The sequence below is a fragment of the Nilaparvata lugens genome, chromosome 2 (assembly GCF_014356525.2).
Source record: "Nilaparvata lugens isolate BPH chromosome 2, ASM1435652v1, whole genome shotgun sequence".
Lineage (NCBI taxonomy): Eukaryota > Metazoa > Arthropoda > Insecta > Hemiptera > Delphacidae > Nilaparvata > Nilaparvata lugens.
This window is the reverse complement of record NC_052505.1, coordinates 41,939,516-41,962,247: the sequence shown is the minus strand read 5'-3', so window position 1 is coordinate 41,962,247 and position 22,732 is coordinate 41,939,516. Positions and strand designations below refer to the sequence as shown.

General features: G+C 35.3%; 2 protein-coding genes across 6 annotated transcripts in view; one reads left to right on the top strand and one right to left on the bottom strand.

The window, feature by feature from the left end:
* The window catches only part of LOC111051536 (sex peptide receptor), a 343,318-nt gene that overhangs the window by 249,718 nt on the left and 70,868 nt on the right, over positions 1-22,732 (bottom strand). For 4 of the 5 annotated variants that reach the window (XM_039421249.1, XM_039421253.1, XM_039421250.1 and 1 more), the window contains exon 2: positions 1,766-1,862. The exons of the other annotated variant lie outside the window; for it this stretch is intronic. The gene's annotated coding sequence lies outside the window, so the exon portion shown is untranslated. The remainder of the gene's footprint in view (positions 1-1,765; positions 1,863-22,732) is intronic. 5 annotated transcript variants of the gene reach the window in all.
* Positions 4,954-8,772, top strand: LOC120349622. Its single transcript, XM_039420081.1, has 2 exons — positions 4,954-5,062; positions 5,585-8,772. Exons 1-2 carry the CDS (start codon positions 4,954-4,956, stop codon positions 8,770-8,772), a joined length of 3,297 nt encoding a protein of 1,098 aa, XP_039276015.1.

Here is a 22,732-nt window from a genome sequence, read left to right as displayed (position 1 = left end):
ACACTGTATCACTATCATCATCCGTAGACTTGCTTTTCAAACTTCCATTTGTTTTTCTGGCTTCCCATTTTACGTAAATTATCAACATTTCCAATTCTGCAGCACTCGACATGAAATTATCCTCCATACTCCGCACACTTAATAATATGATTTTTCTCCTCGCGAAACTAAACCCACAAACGGAACAGTTGACCACCATTTTTAAGCAGGAACTTCTTCTGTAGAATGGAACAGATCGTTATCACTAACTAATCTGAAGCCAAAGCGATATCGTTCCTATTAAAGCGCTCCGACTCAACTGTTGACCACAATTGATAGTAAACCCTTCTTCGAATATAGAATTTTCACTGGTACGCATTTGTATTGTTATTTTTCTGAATTCTATTATAATCTTTGTTTTTGATTGATCTTTACTGTATTATATGACCTAGTGATATTGTCATATTGTCCTCCACTCTTTAAATTGTTTTGAATATCAATTTCGACTCTTATTGTGCTACATTCACATCCTTTCAGAATTGCATTAAAAACGAACAGCTAATTCTCGAAATTCGAAATGAGTTTGATCGATGATTTGGAATCTGAATTTGAATCCAAGTGAACACGCATCTCAAGAGTATAGTTGTGATTCAACCATAACAATAGTGAAAGTCAGAATTAAACAATCAATAGAGTAGGGACACTAGTTTTAAAAAAAAACCAGATTACTTTTTCATATAGTTATTTATAGTGATCAAATATATTAAATTGAGGAACATGAGAGTTTTTCATGAAAGTGATAAAATATGATAATTGAAATTGAAATTGCTTTATTGTCTCTTCAAAATAGATACATAATTTACATACACTATATTATTATCGACAATAAAGTTTAATAACAACCTGCAAAGGAGATCCTGAGTGCGGGTGTGAATCAATTGTAATTACATGATATAAAATAAAATCACAATAGTAATAAAGAAGAGAAAGAATACAAAACAAAAACAAAAATATTAAATCATATCCTCAACATCCTAAAATTTAGACATACACGAATGTATCTCAAACTCTTATTCATTAGATTAATTTAAAGTAGATGTTCCTGTCAATCCATTCCTGTATAATTCTATTTAAATTCCCAGTTATATTCCTGTTAACAAAATCTAGTGGTATTTTATTGATTAAATAATTGCAATAGTATTGAAGTTGATGTCTGCATATAGTAAGCTTTATAAGATGTATGTTAAATGTATTTGTACTGTTTGCTCGTATGTATGAATTTTTAACTGATTTCTATGTTTGTTTATGTTACGAATTACTCTTTAAATGTAGGTCTGTCTCAGAGTCGGGACATTTAGTTCGATGATAATTAATTGGGAGAGTAAGACTTTGATATTGTCAATACCACTTTTATTTATTCGAATAAATAAAAGTGGTATTGACAATATCAAAGTCATATTCTTTCAATTATGGAGAAATACTACATCATCTCATACCATACAATCAAATTATTAAAATATGATGAATTGAGAAAAATGGAGCATTGAAAATTTACTGTAGTTAACTGTCATTTTTTTGAAAAAAATCAAATGGATAACAATTTCCAGGCATACCAATTAGATGACATATTTAATTATGTGGTATTTCCATAATTGCATCTGTTTTCTGTTGAACTCATGAGAACTCATCATGTTCACACATTATTGAAATGCACAGTACTGTCCAACACCAACTCACTAACAGTCTAAGTGTACAATATGTAGAGTGTCGGTATTTATTAACTTACCTGAGTGAACGAGGGTGCACATGATCGATGCAATGTGGCCAGAAATTAATATTCACTGTGATTTGATCCAGATTCCAACAAAGCGCTGTTCTGTTTCCTGAAATATGATCAGCTGATAAATTCCTTTTCAAAAGAGGATAGAAATTAGTGCACACAAACCCATCACAAAGAGAATTACTCGATCAACTTGGGGCTCAAATTGGAGCTTCAAAGTTGAAAGCTACTTCAGCATTAGTCAGAACCCTGACTCATATTATACGAGATAACATCGCAACAGAAGCAGCCATCAGATAGGCATTATAAAAGCTGGAGTGGATGGAAGGTGCAGTTTTGAAATCGAGATATATATTAGGTGGCCGGAACTCAGTAGCTACGATAACGAACCGAATTACTGGCTCCCAGTGAATAGCATTTCGTTATACAAAATTTTCCACCCCTGAAATCTCCTACGATAGCATACTCATTTATCTCGTAGCTCATGCCGTGTCAAATTGAATCAATTACGTAACAAATATAATTTTTTGTCATGGTATAACATACTGTCACTCATTCATAACTCGAGAAAGAAGAACTCCTAGACGATTCAAGGAATGTTTTCCCAGTGAGATTCAATTCTATGATACTATTCACGCCTAACGCACTTCAAGTCCTCTGTGACACCTCTCACCCACTTCAGTATTCAGAATGTTTCTAGAAATTCCCTTGAGCGGAGTGAAAAGTTCTCACTTCCACATAGATTTTCCTTACTCTGGACTGACTGTGATAAGGAAGATCGGCTTTCTACATGTCTCAATTTCCATCACTTTTCTTTAAAAAAATGAGCTTTGAAAAAAAGGACGATTTGAAATTTCCTACAACCACATGATTCTACATTTGAGAACTATTTGAAAAGGTTGAATGGTTGTCTAGCAACAGATAGCAGAAGTCAACAAAAGCATTCTAGTTCTTAATAGTTGCTTTACAAAAGCAAACTTTGGAGGATATAATACAATATACAATAATCTCAATGATAATTGAATAGGATTTGATCACTCTCAACCAGCATCACATATCATTTGTCTTATTCCTTATACCTCCAAAAAAGTGAGTAGATTACAGGAAATTTACTTGAATACATTCCCATAGCTATAGCGTAGCTGAATGATTTAGCCAATGAAGTATTTTCTCGGATCTAACAACATGATAATACCAATATAAATATGATTTATCAACCATTTATCAACAGCAGAAAGGTTAGTAAATCACTATCATACTCATTAAAAATGCAGCTTTAAAGCCTTTGCAGATGAATCACTTCATTGAGGAGAGAATCGTTGTTCCATTCAAGAACTGAAACTATTGGAGCGTGGGTGTGTTAGAAAGTACAAGAGCCCCCTGGAATAATATTGAAAAAATCAAAAGGGAATGAGAATCTTATAGGACGATGGAAGAGACACTGGTCTTTGTAATTGATTCATTTCATCAGAATCTAATTCTTATTACTTTCCAACTATAGCTCCTTGTACGTTGTTTTATCTCGTGTTTGCAATCTCTATTCACTGGAAGGTTCAATAAACAAGTCACGAGTTTCTCTGAATGAGAATCTTACTGGAGCCCATCCTTTGTCAAGAGTATGTTTAATTAGGCCTTGCTTGGCATCCTATTAAGTGCTCTCCCTTATACACACATATATAGGAAAGGGAGGCAAGGCGTTAATGCAAGCTCAAAACTATTGCTCTATTCATGCTCCACCTATCCGTGCCTATCGCATCAAGGGTGCGCCTCCATCAATAGATCATCACAGTCGGGTTTGGGCTTAGAGCCGCCCGCTCGACTACTCAACTTGATCCCAGATTTCCATATTGGCGAGTCTTTAATACGTTGTTCATCCAAACACCTACACAACACCCTTGCTCAATCTGCCTCCACGTCACAAGCCCTTTTTCCATACAAAACTGTCTGCACTGTTTAATCGGTGTGACACATTGATCACACATATGACACTCTCTGAATTTTCTATCACCGAAAAAAGTTACAGTGTGCTAGTCGGCAGTCTCTCTACTCGGTTTTCGTCCTTGCTGTTGAAATTTGGAAGAATTATGACTCCAATATTAGAATCCAATAAACTACTAATGATCCAAAAAAAAAAAAATGAATTTACATTTTGTTTATGCATATTTTTAAAGATTCTACATATCTGTGAGGTGTCCAAAGACTCTGACAGTATAATTATTGGGAATCATAGGTCATAATAATAGGCTTGTGTCAATTATTAGATTGAAATTATATGAACTATTCCTTCAAACTAGATCAAATTGAACTCTTGTATATTGCAAAACTCTTGTTTATTGTATAATACACAGATGCTATGAAGGAAGTAGTTGATGCCATTCTAACACTCAACTTTCATGCATCCAAATACAGGGTATAACAATTATTGTGCGAAAGACTCATTTCTCCATCCACTCTGGGAATCATAACATGATTATGGGTATATATTCAGGTATTTAATATATATATTATAATGAGTACATGGTATATTATTGTGTAAAACTCTCATTTCTTCATTCACTCTGAGTATCATAGCACGATAATGAGTCTTTATAGAATTTTTTGTAACACTTGTAGAAGAATGAGGATTAGTTAAATGAATATATATATAGTTTTTCAATATGGATTTCATGCTCAAACGTCATCAATGGGATCTCTTTTAATTCTTAAAATTGATGTTCAAAGTTCCTGTCAATTTCTATTTATTGATGACTACGTGAAAAAAATAGTATATGAATAAGTCAATTTTCTATATGGGCTATTCATTTGACTGAACTATCTAGAGTTTGCTTCACAGTTTACTCGAATAATAATCATCTGAGGCTGGTGATGTCTCGAGGACAGCCGAAAATAATTCATGCAGCACCATCTTCCGAGTTTTCAATCATTGAAAAGGTTTCTGAAGCAAGAATAGGAGTTATTGAGTGGAGGAGGGGTGATGAATATGGAGTCTGGCTTTTGACGTCTGGAGTTTGGCTTTTGACGTCTACAGAACTTCTGCGGAATCCGCAACCTCCGAATTCAGCCATTGAAATACATTATGATGTATTCTCATGTTATAGCTTGTACAATGTTATGTCTAGTGGCGCTTCTGTGAGCAGGCTCGCTTGCATATTGACAAACCCCTTCACTTATAGAATGCATTGTTGTTGAACCTCATGTTTCAGTTGCCGTTGTTCGACTACGCACACCAAGTCCGTGCAGCAGTATTGACTCTTCAAGCCAACAATCAAGGCAATATTCTCTACTTGCAAGCCAGAGACTCATGTTCGTAATACTGAGTTAAATGATATTGAGCTTCGAGGAATGAAACCATTGATTCTACCAGACCAACATCATTCATATTATTTACCAATTCAACAATCGCTAATAATCTCTAACCAGTGACATATCATGCCAAGTATGGGTTTGTAGCATTTGCTTGAATTTGATAATAAGTGAAATAATTTTTTAAAGAATGCGCTTCATGGAATATTATCAAGTCTATAATCAATCATCATTATTGAATGCGATGATTTATTAATATCAAAACTTTTATTTAAAAAAAAACTGCTCATATCAATCAATCAATCAAAATTTTTATTTATTGTTATCGAACATATTTCATACAAATAGAGTTGCTATCCATGTATCAGCATTTGGAAACAATATAACATTTAAATAATATAATATAATACCAATATATAATAATAATAATAATAATATAATAATAATAATAATAATAATATCAGTATATAATATAATAATATATATAATAGTATATAATAATAATAATAATAAAGCATCCAGATCTGCAATTCTCTGCACAAAAACTGAGAGACTATGTATCCTATTTGCGGAAAAGTGGGTACACAGCAGTGAAACCAGTTGTTGGAAATGAGGAGATTAATGAGTTGACACCGCCAGGAGATCAGGTGGAAGAACAGCCCAGAACTGGAATCATTGAGCCCCATTTAGAAGCAGATTTGGGTGCTAGGAGGAAGAACACCAACCTAAAACTCAATCTGAAGCCACAAGAACTGGCTCAGTTGGATCAAGGCCTCATGGAGAGACTCCCGGACAATGTGGATATCCTCACGTTGAATAAAGCTGTCTATCAGATAGTTCTTTCCAGAACTAGGCCAAAGCCTAAAGATGGTGGCTTCATATTCAAAGCCAGGAAGAGGATGGAACAGCTTCTAAAGAAAATAACGACAACTAGACAGCAGGCATCCAGAGTTCAAAGTGTGATTGACTTCTTGAAAGCAGGAAGAGTATTTACCCCAAGAATAAGGAGGATAGCTCATAAGATAAGACAACAGCATCACACTTTGAATGTGAGAGTACTTCTCACTATCAAACAACATTGTATAGACAGGATACAGGCACTGAAAATTGCTCAACAGTCCTTGAAAAAGAGAGTTAGATGGGTTGATGATAATGCTACATTCAGCCTCAACCCTTCAAGACTGTTGGAGGGACAAAAACCTGTAGAAGCAAACAATGCACTACCTGCTGTAGAGGAGATTGAAGCTTTCTGGGGGTCAATCTATGAGGTTCAGCCTCTGCTAAATAAGGAGACTCCTGCCTTGGGGGCCTTTGCTGACATGTGCAGATCCATACGGAATGAGAGGGAGGATTGTGCACCAGTAACTGAGGAGGAGGTGAGAGGAGTGATTAGAGGCTTAAGGAACTTCGCCTCACCAGGCCCTGATGGTATTAGTGGGTACTGGTGGAAACATCTGCCTTGTACCCATCGTCACTTGGCACGGATATTCACCAATTATTTGTGTGAACATCACCCCATCCCAGGTTGGCTGGTTGAAGGAAGAACGATCCTCCTACCCAAAAAGGGTGATTTGTCCAACCCAGGCAATTATAGACCAATCACCTGCCTGAATGTCTGCTACAAGATCCTTACAAGGATCATAAGTGATCGAATATTGCAGCACATTCAGCCAGTATGGCAGCAGTGTTTTGAGCAGGGGGGCAGTAAAAGGAACATGGCGGGCTGCAAAGAAAATTTGATTGCTGATAGATGCATCATGCAAGATTCAGTTCAATATAAACGTAACCTGTCCATGGCCTGGATTGATTACAGGAAGGCATTTGATACCACATCACATCAGCTAATAGTGCACTTATTACAATGCCTTTCTGTGCCTCCAAGCATAGTGAGATGCCTGGAAGATCTGTTTGCCCTGTGGAAAACCCGTTTTGAGGTCAGATCACAGCAGAGAATGGTGTCAACTAAGGTGGTAACTTATGGGAGAGGTGTCTTCCAAGGAGATTCATTGAGCCCTCTTCTATTCTGCATTTCACTGCTGCCATTGTCTGCTGCCCTGAAGAAAACAAAGGGCTATTGCTGTGGCACACCAGGAAACAGGATCCATAGAGTGAGCCACCTTTTCTATATGGATGACTTGAAGATTTATGCAGCTAGCAAATCTGACCTCAAGTTGGCTGTAGGTGTGGTGCAGCGATATTCAAATGATATTGGCATGTCTTTCGGGTTGGACAAGTGTGCAGTAACACATCTCCTGAAAGGAAGGTTACAGGGCCTGGTGCAGGAAATGGAGCTTATTGATGGAAGCATAATAAGAGCCCTGAGAGCTGGAGAGTCATACCAGTATCTGGGATTTGATCAGAATCAAGCTCAGGATGCTGTAAAAATAAAGATGGCTCTCTGCAGTGAGTATGAGAGGAGACTCAGGAGGCTCTGGTCATCTGAGTTATCTGGTAAGAATAAAGTTGAAGCCACCAACATGCTCGCTGTGCCGGTTCTCACCTACTCTTTTGGAGTGGTTAAGTGGAATCGGAATGAGCTCCAGGACCTGGACAGGGAAACCCGAAAAAGGATGCACATGGAGAGAAGTTTACATCCCCGCTCTTCTGTTGCCCGAATATACCTGCCAAGGCATGAAGGGGGCAGAGGTCTACTTGGTTTGGAGAATCTGCACAACAGGGTGGCCTTACAGTTTGCCTGCAGCATACAAAGATGCTCTGATCCCCTTATGCAGCTGGTTCATGACCATGAAGTTGCAGGGGTTGGGGCCTTCCTATATAAGGCAGCACGGCATGCGGCAGATACCCTTGGTCTCGATTTTCGCACTGATCGGGAGGAGGAGCATGAGCCTAATCAGCTCAGGGCTAGAATAAAGACTGCTGAGTCCAGACTCCTGTTGCAGCAACATAAGGACAAGTCCTTGCATGGTGTTTTCTACAGGCATGTTGAGGAGCAAGGCTTGTCCAAGCCACTGACTTTTGCTTTTCTGAAGTCAGCAGCCCTGAAATCTGAGACTGAGGGTTTCATACTGGCATGTCAAGATGGTGTCATCAACACATTGTCATACCGCAGCAGAGTAATGCACATGGATGTTCCTGATATCAGTTGCAGGGTGTGTCATAGAGCACCAGAGACGATCATGCACATCCTGTCTTCTTGTTCTGTGCATGCAACTGCAGGCTGCATCCATCGACATAATGCTGCTCTGCGAGTTCTCTATTACCATCTTAGACACTCATATGGTATCGACAAAACACCAGTGCTGCCTTATGCCCCAGGGGAGATTGAATCTGTTGTGGGGAATGAGAGGTGCCGAATTTATTGGAATTACTCATTCTCTACCACCAGGCTTTTAAGAGCCACAAAGCCTGATGTTGTCCTCCTTGACATCACTTCGAAGACAATGTATGTCATTGAGTTTTCAGCACCAGCTGAGGGTAACATTGTCACCAAAGAGGAGGAAAAACAGACGAAATATCATGACCTACTAATGGAGCTGCGCAGGCTAAACCCAGGCTACTCTGTGAGAATGGTGGTGTTGATTGTAGGTGTACTGGGAGGCATGAGACCTTCATTTTTGGCCAACCTTAGAACGATTCCAGCCTGTGAGAGACCTGCTGCTGTGCTTGCAGGTCGGATGCAGAAGGCTGTCATTCTTGGATCATTACGTCTACTCAGAGCAAACGATTTAATGGTAACGGACCCAGTATGATTGTTTACCACATGGACATGTGGAGCACTCACTCTGGAAAAATCGCTTGTCACTCTTCCTTGGGGGTCGGAGCCCAGGGAAATGGTGGTCAAGCAAAACCTCAAATAATAATAATAGTAAAAATATATATAAATGGAGTTGCTATCCATGTATCAGCATTTGGAAACAATATAACATTCAAATAATATAATATAATACCAATATATAATAATACTAATAATAATAATAATAGTAATAATATAATATAAAAACTGGTCATATACCTAAAATAATTAACTGGAAATGTAGAACGTTATATCAGAAGTTAATATTGAAATAGAATCAAGAGAATTCGTCTTCCCTGATTACTTTCTCTTTCTTTTTCGCTTGTTTTGACAGTAATGTGCAATGTTTTGATGGATTATGAATTTTAGTCGATTGATATTCTTACTAAGGAATTTTATCTTCAGACCAATATTCTCAAAAAGGCCAATCTATACAGAAGCGAAATGGCACCGACTCATTCACTCATTCATTCATAATCAACAGAACTAGAAAACTACTGGGCCAAATACGTTCAAATTTGGCAGGTTTGTTCAGTTGGACATCAAGAGACGCACTAAGAACGAATTTGAAAAAATTCTTGCCAAGTTTCAGTTCAATACAACATTTCGTTGTTGGGATAAAAATTCCTGAATCAAAAAAAAAAAAAAAAAAATGGCAGCTATAAAGATAACCGCCGAGTTTTGGACACTTCAAATACGACATTTGTAGTCTCCTATCATCAAGGAACAATGCCCTGAAATGGTCGACACTACTTCTGAAACACCCTGTATATGCATATGCCAAGAAAAAAAGATTAGAAGCATTCAAAGGGTCGTTTTGGCCTATGTAGCCGGGAGACATTGCTATGACCAGCCTGCACAATTTGAGCTGAAAAAATTGAAAATTCAAAATCCATCCATCACCCAATGCACAATAAACACATGAGGCTGGAATAAATTCGTGATCATCATTCAGAAATTTCTTTATCAAAAATTCACTTAAAAAGAGAAACTTTTGTTCTCGAACCTTTAGAATAAGTTGAAAAACAAATTTATGACATAAAATTTGTCCAAAGAAAGATATAAATATTAAATTTTGATATAAAACTGGGACTTGGGAAATCTCCAACTTTTTTGCTAAGGTATAATACTCCTATACTTATAAAATTCTTATCTCACTGACTCACTGACTCACTGACTCACTAACTCACTGACTCACTGATCACGATTTCTGGAAAACTATTGGACGGATTGCAACAAAACTTGAAATATAGCTTCCTTATAAGTCCTAGGTGCTCACTAAGAAATCTTTTGGCGATATTTCAACTCTAATGGTGGTTTTTAAGGGTTTAAACTTCGTCTTTTAGCATGTATATTCTTCTTTTTCAAATCTCTTGATTATAATTGAAATGTCCATACCATATATCATCAATATAGAACTATAATCTAGAGAGAGTACCTCTTCGAAACAGTTGTTATCTGGTAACCAAATTGATAATTTTGTCAGGTTGGCATTAAGTTGAGTTAACTTTGTTAGGTTGGCACCAAGTTGAAGATTAAAATGCATTTATCGCGCGGAAAAATTGATTGGGCACTGCTACTTCAATCAGAGCTAGCTATTCCTGAGAATATTATATTATTATTATTTATTTTCCAATCACTTGATAATGGCATTATTTATAGCCGGAACATGTCGTGTTGAATAATTTTAAAAAGGGTAATCAGATTTTTAAATATTAGAATATAAATAACAATAAATATTTTTATTTCTATTCCTGGGAGTATAGATAATTTTTATGTTTCATAAAACAAACTATTATGACGGGAGTTCTATCAATTGATCCTATTCTGTCAAGACTAATTTTGTTTGTATATCTGACAGATCGCGTGAACAGCTTAAACAATTTCGATGAAATTCAAATTATTCAGTATGATGAATGGAGAGTATTTTTAAAACTTCAGAAGTGTCCGTTGTGGAATCTGTATGCAAAGAATGAGGAAATTCGGCCAGAATTTAAATTGACGAAAGAAAGGGGTTACTTATCAATACGGCCAAATAGCTGTTGTTGCTTTTCTCAATGTAAAAATATCTTCCAAAGGAGTAAGGCGCTTTTCCCGTGGATCAAAAAAATAGAAGGTATCTTTCAATAAAAATATTGGAGAATATGCATAACAGTTCGTTGATATTCACTTGAAACTGTCAGTATAGCTCATTAATAGCATCAATGCTCCCCATTCAAATAATGCTGACACGTTGATGTGAATCTTACTATTTTGTTTACATTAGATCAGATGGAGATAAGATGATAGCTACTGTTTCGATTTCAAAATTATGATTGCCATTTTTGCTTTTTATGCCAGCTGTTATTAGTTTCGATTTCAATCTCTATACTTATAAAAGGCTGAGCCCCGACAGACTGAAATCACACCACAGCCCAAACTACTGAGCCTTAAAACATGAAATTTTGCACGATTGTTTATGGTAGCCTGAAAACATCCACTAAGAAAGGATTTTCAGAAATTTGCCCCCCTGAGGGAGCTGGCCCCCCCCTCAAAATTTTGTACTTTTTAACCGCTCATTGCACAGCAAAGTCATGAAGAACTTTTTTGTTCAGCTACGAAAAAAATTAGATCTATGCAGAAAAATTTCGATCAGGAGCACAGGGGGGTCCAGGAGAGGGCATTTTTCGAAAATTTTGATGTAAAATCACACTACAGCTCAAACTAATTGTCCAACAGACTTGAAACTTTGCACAAATATTCTTCAAACATGCTAGACGCGCACTAAGAACGGATTTTGAGATATTTTGCCTCTAAGGGTTTCAAAGGATGAAAAAGGATCCTATTAAGTAAGGTTATGAACATGGTAAGGTGAGTGCCATATGGAAATAAGATAATTTATTTATTGAAATGTGATATTCTAACATATGTTGTTATCATTGGAAATAACAAAATAATATGATAGAAATTCAAAAAAGAACATCTGTTCTATTATTGCTTTCTACCTGATTCCACTCAACCTCAATAATATTGTTCTGATAATTGATAAATATATTTAATAATATTATTATTATTGATATAATAAAAGTATTGTTTTAATAATTAATTATTATCATTAATATAATAATTATTGTACTGTTTTGGTAATCAATAGATATTTTTATTTTCACAAACTCTGTATAATAATTTATAATGGTGAATGTGAAACAGCTGCATCAAAGAAATTATCTCAAAAACATATGTTTAGGAAAACCATAGTTTTGAACTTCGTTTTCCTGATGGAATGTATAAGCCTACACGTGGCATGTATTATTAATTTTTCAACAAGAACAGTTTTTTGAGACTGCTAAATAAACGTCTACAGTTTTATCAATGCTGTATCGGCAATATGAAAATGCATGCAGATAATATGTTTTTAAATGAAGGTGTAGATATCTACATGATAATTATTCTCTACCATTTCTATTCAATTGAAATTTCAAATGAAATTGGATTAAATTCAATTTGAAATGAAATTGATTAAATTCATGGAATGGAATTTCATGAATTTAATCAAATAAAAAATTGCCCATACTTCTGTATTCATGTTCGCATGTTTTCCACTTGTGATGGATAGCCAAAATATTGTGGAGCGAGCTGCACGGCGAATTATTATTGTAATCGAGGGCTCTGATTGGCTGAAAACTTCAGCGTTCAGAGTGAGGTGAGGCGAGCAGTTAGAACAGAGGCAAGCAGGACGGCGAATGGTTCGGAGGACGGTACGGCGAATGATTAACAGCTGATTTTCAACATTATGAAACATATGCTCATGTTTGTTGAAAGGCAAGATGTTCGGAGGAATGCACGGTTTGCTGCGCGGCTCGAGGTTCGGTTCGGCATGTGTGAACGCACCTTTAGTTGTTACAGGACAATTATACAGATCACAGGCCAAAGCAACATAATAATCTATCTTCTCCTTTTTCTTCTTCTTCTTCTTCTTCTTCTACCTATATCTAAGAGGCTAAGCCCCGACAAACTGAAATCACACCACAGCCCAAACTACTAAGCCTAAAAACTTGAAATTTCGCACAATTGATTATTGTAGCCACAAAACATTCACTACAAAACAATTTTCAGAAATCTGACCCCCACCCCCCTGAAGGAGCTGGGCCCCCCAAAATTTTCACTTTTTAACCGTTCATTGCACAGCAAAGATATGAGGAACTTTTTCGTTCAGGTACGAAAAAAATCAGATCTATGCAGAAAAATTACAATCAGGAGCACAGGGGGGTTCAGGAGAGGGCACTTTTCGAAAATTTTGATGTAGAATCACACTACAGCTCAAACTAATTGGCCTACAGACTTAAAACTTTGCACAAATATTCTTAAAACATGCTAGATGCGTACTAAGAACGGATTTTGAGATATTTTGCCTCTAAGGATTTCAAAGGATCCTATTAAGTAAGCTTATGGTAAGGTGAACTCCATATGGAACTGAGATAATTGACACATGATATTCTAACATATGTTGTAATCATTGGAAAGCTTAAAACATTTTCATCTATTAGCTGATCGAATTGATATTGCGTTGATTGAGAGCGCGAGCTTAACACGTGTTTGTTCCATCGTTGTATGCTTGGCCAGTTCGGTTTGCGCCTTCTATCAGCTGTATATGGAGTTTCATACATTCCGATTAGAACAGAGCACAAAGGTTTTCTTTGGTTAGGAGTTTGTTGATAATTCTTTTTTTAAATTAAATTTTATTGTCATCAAAAATCACATTGAAAACTTTCTTGATAGACAACAAGATTACAGAAACAAAATGTCAAACATATACCTACATTTATTTGTATCACGGCCAGAAAAAGACAAACTTGAGTACTAGCCGTGAGTTTATTAAATATAACTTAATATATATTTTTTGTTAATATTTTGTGAATAAAAATTACGAGTTGATGAGAGATGCGAGTAATTCTTTATATTTGATCCGAATGGTTATTCATAATACAGTAGTCGGGGTCACTGCAATCAAAAATTTTTTATTCTGTACGGTAGCTAATAAATGTCATACGTATTGATTGTCCATAATGTATCCAGTGTCCATAATGGAAGTAATTGAACTACTCAACATTAATGGCTTACTGGTCTCTCATAGATTTATAGTATTCCTGGTGATTGAGCCTGTATTTTTCAGCGTTGTCTATTAATAATAAAGCTTAATTTACAACTAGCTTACCCAGCGAACTTCGTACCGCCAATGTATCTCATGTTACACTTGACTTTATTTGGTGAATCATGAAATTCATCTGACAATCAACATGTTCATTTACATCTTAATACGGACTTCTTATGTGCTTAGTCATGCAGCATTCATTATTCCGAAAACATATTATTCTTCTCAATCAATTGGTAGTAATATCTATCAGTAATGTTTTCAATTAAAAAAAGGTTATATCAGTGTTTCAAAGAAAAATATTCAATGTTTTCATAGCTGTAGATTGTCGATATTTTATGGTCCAGGAAATATGCGATGTACGATGAATCACACAGAATTCCATATTCTTACCATTTTAGGATGAATATAAGCTAAGCTAATTTCAAAAAAATTTAAATTATTCTTTCATTCTTCAGTAACTAATGAATGCAATATGAATACTATACATATATACTATACAATATATATATACTCTCTTTCATTAGGTGAATAATTTTTTTTGAACAATTTCCAGTTTCTCAATGATAGGGGAGTGATAATTATTTGTATAGGTCTTCTAAGGAACCATTATCAACAGCTGGTACCAATCAACTACACTTCAACTCCAAACTACCGTTTTAATACAAGTACAAAATAATTTATCACAGGGTGATATGTTTATTACAGCTGGTAACTTTAGATGCTAAATCATATTATCACAATATGATCTTGAATCATGATCATTTTTTCGTTCTTCAGTAGCCGCTAGGCCGAAAATTTCGAAAACATATGTCTGTAAAATGGATTAATAAATAATTATTATTAGCCCCCCTATTAAATTTTCTGTTCAGAAACCATCCCCAATATTCACACAACATATTCCCAAAGTTTCATGCCGTTATGTCAAGTAGTTTTCAAGTCTACAGAGAACAAACACACAAACACACATTCCTTTTTTTATAAAAAGATTTCCATTCGGCTCAAACAAAAGCCTCTCTAAATGAAGGTAGAATGATAAGGATTCAGTTCTGTTGTTTTAACTTTTTTTCAAATCACTTTCAAAAAGTTCATGTAGTACCCACTATTGTGTTTGAGACACTTCTGGCGCTATCATAGTTTCACCACTATTCTGTTCCACAGTCCTATCTCTTGCAGTCGTTAACTATATCTATAATAATTATTATAAAGTAAAGAACTGGCTTATGCACGTACGGGATGGGAAAATTATGTTTGACGCATCATCACTACTGGACTAATTAACTTGAAATTTTGCTTATAGATTCTTAATTAACCAAGGATGGTTATAGGCCTATTCTCAATTCTTCAAAATTTCATTACTTCAAGTTTTCATTTTGTCAAGTTTTAAAATAGATCCTTGCGAAGCACGGGTTCTTGCTAGTAACTATATGTTTGACATTTTCGCTTTTTAAAGGTACCCGTTGTTATTATTATGTGAAATAAGATCTCATTGGATGAAATAATAATCATTGTAGTCAATTATACTAAGCGAAAAATTTCTGTTTGAATATGTGTTTGCGGAAATGTTGTATGTATCTCTGACGGATCTCGAAAACGCCTCTAACATTTTTTCATTAAATCAGGAATAGAGTACGTTTGCGATAAAAAAATATTTTGGAACAGGGGCCTGTTCCATAAAAACTTAGAAGTCCTGTAATACAGGAACAGCTGATTTTATCGGCTATATTGAGCATGTAATTGGAATGGTGATTCTCCTGTATTACAGGGCTTGTAACTTTTATGAAACAGGCCCCAGGTCTCAACTCTGGGAAAAATCGTAGAAGCTCTTTCAGAAAGGATTATTGGTCCCTCAAGTAGCAGCTGATCAAAAAAAGTTTCCATACTCTGTTGAAAACGTGGGAAAAAAGTGTGAGCAAGTGAAAAAGATTATAAAAGCTGTAGTTGAGTTACCAAATTTAGCGATCCTATTTTAAAACATTGCAGTATTCATGGAACATCTGGAAGAATAGGTACAGAAAGTGACCAGATGATAGCAAAATGAACTTAAAATCGATCTCTCCAAACATATGGTAGTTGAATTGATATTCATTGTGAGGTGATAGAAATGCAACTAATTTCTTCAGATTCTGTTGTATTGGTTCCTCTGTTGCTCTATGTTTCTACGCAGCCATGGCCTTGAGAAAGCCAGTTGACCTGTCTGCTAATTCCTAACCCGGACTAAATACCACGTGAACCAATCATAGAAGCCTTCTGTTGAAAAAAGCCCTGCTATGATTAGTTCTCATGGAATTTAATCATGATTGAAATTAAACAGGCTACTGGACCTGATATTTTCATGTTTCAAAATCAGCTAAAAACTATATCGAGACAAACATAATATTCCATCAGCTGGTCCTATTTCCCTTCATCCTATACTATTGAACGAGCAATTTCTGTTTGTATGTTTAGATGTTCAGATGTTTGGATGTTTGAATATTTAGATGTTTTATGTATGTAATTTCATCGGATCTCGAAAAAGGCTCTAACGATTCTCACGAAATTGAAAGCATAGTAGGTTTATGATATAAGAATTCGATTGCACTAGGTCTCATCCATGGAAAAACTCGCTGAAGGACATTGAAAGGATAATTATCATTCATCCTTGTAAAAACAGCTGATAATAATTATTTCTGTTGTTGATGGAAGTGAGTGAGCGAGTTCATGTGTGTGGGACTGTGTCAAAATTATGACTCAGCTGTTGAACATTTGTGATGATTCAATTAGGTACTTAGTACCAGTAGCAAAGAAGCCGGATTATTTTCAATCCTGATAAATTCCAGTAGATCCATTTTTTTGAAATAGTCTTCTCTGATTTGGTTCACTTGAAATTAATCAAGATTAAAATTCAACTGGTTTTTCTGCAACCGGGCCTTTGTGAGGAAAATTTTTGCATTCCTCTGGGAATTAATCTCAATTTTCTGTGATTAGATAGAACATTTCTGTATAACCTATGAATGATATTATCATTCCTTCTTTTGTAATAGTTTTTTTATGCTTTTGTACTCCAGAGCGATGCTAGGTCCCTGATATTGATGTCATTTCATGACACAAGACAAAACTATTGATATTTATATCAATGAATCACAAGTAAATACTAAAGTTTTCAATTCAGATAGAAATTAAATTAAGTAACATGTTATTTACATTCGAATTTCCATCCCTAAGCTTTTGGTTTCAAGCTAAGATTTTAAAAAAATCATATAATGATATAGTCAATAATCAAAGTGATTGAATAAACTCTATCCAGAATTATTCAAATTAACATTAAAATGTCCACTTGAAAATTCCCACTTTAATATTTATTGTAGTAAAGTTTAGGACATGAGTAATCAGCCACATTAAATGTCAGACTAATTAAATTATTATGAATGGACTCTCATTTATATAATGAACTTCCATAGAAGAAAGAATCAGTGTATTGGCTGCTTTTACACTTTTGAATGAGTGAAACGAAGAGTGAAGCTGCGTTTACACCAAAGTTATTAAAAAAATGTAAATATTTGATGAACATTTTCATTTTTATGACAGTTGCAATAAATAAAGGCCACTTGTGCCGTTCTATTGCACGCAAATTGCCTAAGCATATACTCACTAGTCACTTGGCGCCATGTGGTGGAACGGGTTGGCTGTAAGGGGTGATGTGGAGGCCAACTATTATTATTATTATTATTATTAAAAAACATATGTGTTAGTCGAGTTCCGTTCAATCTAATAGAATCCATAAGGATTAAGTTATCAACATTCTGTCAATAACTACTCTGCGTTTGGAGAAAGATTCATTCTCAGGTGTAGTGGATCTTTGTATTTGTGCCTTCGGTGTAAACTGTAACAATATTCATTGTTCAAATTGTGAATGATGAGGATTATGCAAATTATTATGAGAAGTCAGTCTGTTATAACAACTTGTTTCACTGCTTTGCTTTTCTGCGTTGTGTAGTGTCGACTCTGTAAGAGTGTGTGTAGGAGTTATGGTACTAGGAGAATCAACGATTTTGCTGGAGCATCAGCCTAGTTCATGACCTTATAAGGCAAGGAATTTGTGTCCGATTGATTATCAATCATGCCTTATTTGGTTAGGAATTTGGAAAATAGCTGTCACTTGGTGGGAGAATGTATCTTAATTTATAGTAGTACCGTTCCATTCTATTGGCAGAAATTGTGATGAATATTTCCAATAAATTGGTAACTACCAATCACAGTTAACGTTGGTTAGGTTCCTATCTAGTATGGACGATCACACAGCTCCTAGAACAGGCAAGCGTAACGTGGACTTCATTCAGCGTCTGTCCATTGCTGGTAGCAGAACTGAATAATGTAGTCTCAGTATTTTGTGTTAATAATTGCTTTTTTGCCAGATTTAGGTTTGTTGATATTTGGCTGTGGAACCTTTTGTTCCAATAGCATGTTTTAGTTTTTTCCGCCTCAGTAAATGCTTTAATTGAGAAGAGAGGATATCAAATTTGTCACCTTACTATGAAAATTTTCCTCCTATAACCGCTACTAAAGGTACGTCATAGATTATAATATAATTAAGGAAATTATTATCGACGAAAACTTCCATCAAAGTATAAAATTTATTGTGATAGATACATTTAAGTGTAAGTGTATTGTGAGAGATTAATTGAGTATAGTCATTTTGATTCCCTTGTAATGGAAAATGGTAATGGTAATTCAAACTGATGAGTGATGAAAGAAAATAAATGGTACATGCTCTTGTAGAAATGTTGAGTACCTATAAGAAGAAATTGAGATATTCTGCTTGATATTATCAACCTAATTGTTCGAGGAAGCTATGAACCCGAATTTGAATGACATTTTTTTGTGAGATGGATTTTATTTGATTTGCTGATTCTAATGAAGAGCTTTCTTGATTCTTAAGGAAACACCTATCATGTAATTATTTTTTTTTAATACACTATACATGGTGATTCTTAATTATGGTAAAATAATTTGATACGTGATAGTAGAGGTAAAAATAAGAAAAAAAGTTCTTATAAACAAATATCCATAAACGCTTCATTAGAAAGCTATAGAGAGGGTGGAAGATTTCGCCCGGAATTCAGTACTTCTGGTGAAATACACCGATGCTGAATTGTTTGGGGACTAGTTTTTGAAAAACTTATGGTGGATTCATATGAAAAATATCTGAAAATTGAATAAAACTAGTCTGGAAGCTGTAGTGTGAGTAGTTTTCGAGAAAAAAGTTGAAATATGCAAAAAATCTAAGTAGAAAAACACAGACTTCTACGTTTGATGCCCAATAACTTTTTAATAACTAGTAAACAAATAATTTTTTGCAATAAAAATTGAAGAGAATTCAATTCTAAGAAGAATCATGTAAGCTGTGTAAACTAAATTCAAATGAAAGTTCAATAAAATATGTTCTTTTGTAGTACATTACACCACAAAAATTTGTCATTTCATGAGGAGAGAACTAATAACTCATAGGTTGTAGCTGATTGCAAATAAAATATTCGGTTTTCATGAAAAGTTTTATTCTTATATGAAAGTAAAATATCTGAATGACATTAAACTTATACCAATAGACTTAAGATGATGTTCAAAGTGACCTCCGTTGTTCTGGATGCATTCAGACGGCTTCTCATCGATTGTCGGACCCGTTCAAATATTCCAGGAGTCTGCTTTATCATTTCTAATCCGTTCAAAATCCTTAATCGGGGGGGTTATTCAATGGTATCAATCGGAGTATTGTATACTAAGGTTTTCAAGAGTCCCCAAAGATAAAAATCCAAAGGATTCAAGTCTGGTGACCTAGCTGGCCATGTTAATGGCCCACCTCGGCCTATACATTGATTTGGAAAGCAGTGATTCAGGTGTTCACGAACAGCAACTCTGAAGTGTGCTGGAGCTGCATCATGCATAAACCAAATGTTTTGGCGCAACTGAAGAAGTACATCTCCGAGTAAGATGAATAGCTCCTCTCTCGAAAAGTTTAAGTAGATTATGCCATTAAGCCTGGGAGAAAGCTCGAACAGAAGTAGATGATCTCCTATGATTCCTGCCCAAATGTTCACTGAAAACTAATGTTGTGGACAATTAGGATTGATAGCATGAGGATTCTCATCTGCCCAAATATGTTGGTTGTGGACGTTAAAGATAGCTGTTCTTGTAAAGTGTGCATCGTCGGTAAATAAAACTGTTGTTAAAAAGTTTGGGTTAACAAGTTCCGTTTCTCTAAAAACCATCGGCAAATACCAGCACGGGGAAAATAGTATCGTGGCAATAGAGTATGAACTTTCTGAAGGTGGTAAGTCTGAAATTGTTGCTCTTTTAGTATCCTCCAAATAATAGATTGATTAACATTAAACTGCAGTGACAATTCTCTTGTGCTCTTCTCTGGATGTTCATAAATTTCATGAGGAACTTGTTCTTCTACCAGTGATAGTAGATCGGGGTCCGCCTGCATAAATGTGCTCTTTGAATATCAAAGAACCTGGTGACAGACGTTGATGGGATAGTGGCAAAAAACCTTGAACTTGGACATACTCTGTAAGGAGTATCAAGGAAAGTTCTCTTGATACAAACGTCTTGCTAAAGAACTATTACAGTGTCCCATTTCATACATTAAATGCATGTCAGCTAATTCGGAGTATGAATAATCTCTAAAATTACCTGCCATTTTTTAAAAAGTTAACACTTTACACAAAAGCAAAGTGGAATGGTTACAAATAACTGGTTAATAGATTAAACAAAAAAAAAAAAAACAGTGCGGTTACAGTAGGCCTAACTTACAGTTTGTTGTTTTGTTCAACAGTGAGCTAAAATATTTCTGAAAATAATTTTCAGCTGATAATTTCTTTTAAATATTTTCTTTTCTGAAAAAAAAATAAATCAGCTGTTGTGGAACAGCTGTTATTAAAATCCATGTTTCATTTGCAATCAGCTACAACCTATGAATCATTAGTTCTCTCCTCATAAAACAGCAAATTTTTGTGGTGTAATGTACTACATAAGAATACATTTTATTCAACTTTCATCCAAATTGAGTTTACACAGCTTACATGATTCTTCTCAGAATTGAATTCTCTACAATTTTTATTGCAAAAAATTATTCGTTTACTGGTCATTGAAGAAAGTTATTGGGCATCAAACGTAGAAGTCTGTGTTCTTCTACTTAGATTTTTGCATATTTCAACTTTTGTCTCGAAAAAAATTATTAGTGTTATCGGATGAGCACGTTAAACTGTCGGTCCCGGCTGAAGTATGACAGTCGTAAGGCCCATTGACGGCTTAAATTATATATTCAGGCGGTGGGACCTTCCCGCAAGGGACTCCCCACCAACCATAGCCATACGAATTTACTTTACTTACTTTGTCTCGAAAACAATTCACACTACAGCTTCCAGACTAGTTTTATTCAATATTTCAGATATTTTTCCATATGACTCCACCATAAGTATTCCAAAAACTAGTCCCCAAACAATTCAGCATCGGTGTATTTCACCAGAGGAACTGAATTCCAGGTGAAATCTTTCACACTGTATAGCTCGCTTATGAAGTGTTTATGGATATATGTTTATGAGAACTTTTTTTCTTATTTTCACCTCTATTATCACGTATAAAATTATTTTACCATAATTAAGAATCACCCTGTATGACTGACTGAGTCACTACAAGATTTGATACAATCATCTGAATAGCGGGAGGCATAAACACTCGCTCACCCTTGATTCTTCCTATGACTGATTGTATAATGATAAAAATTTCAGTGGTAGTGTAGCGGTCGCTAAACACTGAGTACAGATATCTTAAAACTATTACCTGTGATGAAACAGTATATAAAATCATACAGGTTGAGCAAAAACCCTGATGTAGATAATCTATGGGACTGCGTCTCTAATAAGTTCCGAGGGATCAAGATAGGGCACTAAGGACCAGAGATCGTTTGGAATATACTTCGATAACAGAGTCTTTTCGGGCCTCAGGCCCTATTGTAGGAAATTGTATTATCTTCAGCTGCATCTGCTATACAGTCGAAAAATTCGCTCCCAAGCCGAGGTTGGTCACAGATAAAAACTGATATATGAGCAGGTAAGGACAGAGAATAAGTAATCTCGATCTGACCTCACACACTACATCCACTTAGATCTGTTCCAATATCCAGGTTGAATTAATTATTTCAACGATTGTACTTGATCGGTTCTTGATAATATAGAACGTGTCAGACACAATTATTGACAGGCTTAAGAAATAATCAAACTCAGAAGACGAATTGACAAAGTGGAAATATAATATAATAAAATATATAATTTGACAGTGCAGATTTAAAGCTTGGATTACAGATTGAAAATAGTTCAACATCGACAAAATAACTAGAAATTTGCTTGTGCTCGCATGATACCATGCATGATCCAACAGACTTTATAATTGACAAATTTAACAGTTTTTTAAAGATAATGAAAACAAATTATAGAAGATTTTTCAAATTACTCAAGGTCGTGGTTCTGGCAGCGGAGGATGCCAACTACAATTTCTTATAAATTCTATACCAGATAAAATCTAGGATCTTAATGATTATAAGCGCTTGTCGGCGTGGCCATTTCTCTAATGAAGAAAATTTTATATTTTTCTGCACTATATTTTCTTTCGAAGCAAAGATTGGGACCCCAAACATAAAAACTCACGTGAATCCTCTTGGCGGTCGTGGTTCCTTTAGATCGAATTTGGTATGATCAGTGGCTGGTCCAGGCTTCAGTCTTAGCATGTGTGGAATTTTAATTAAATA

Coding starts and splice junctions, on each gene's coding strand:
- LOC120349622 (XM_039420081.1), top strand. CDS start 4,954: ATGTTTCAGTTGCCGTTGTTCGACTACGCACACCAAGTCCGTGCAGCA. Junction 5,063..5,584: donor CTTGCAAGCCAGAGACTCAT/GTTCGTAATACT, acceptor TAAAGCATCCAG/ATCTGCAATTCTCTGCACAA.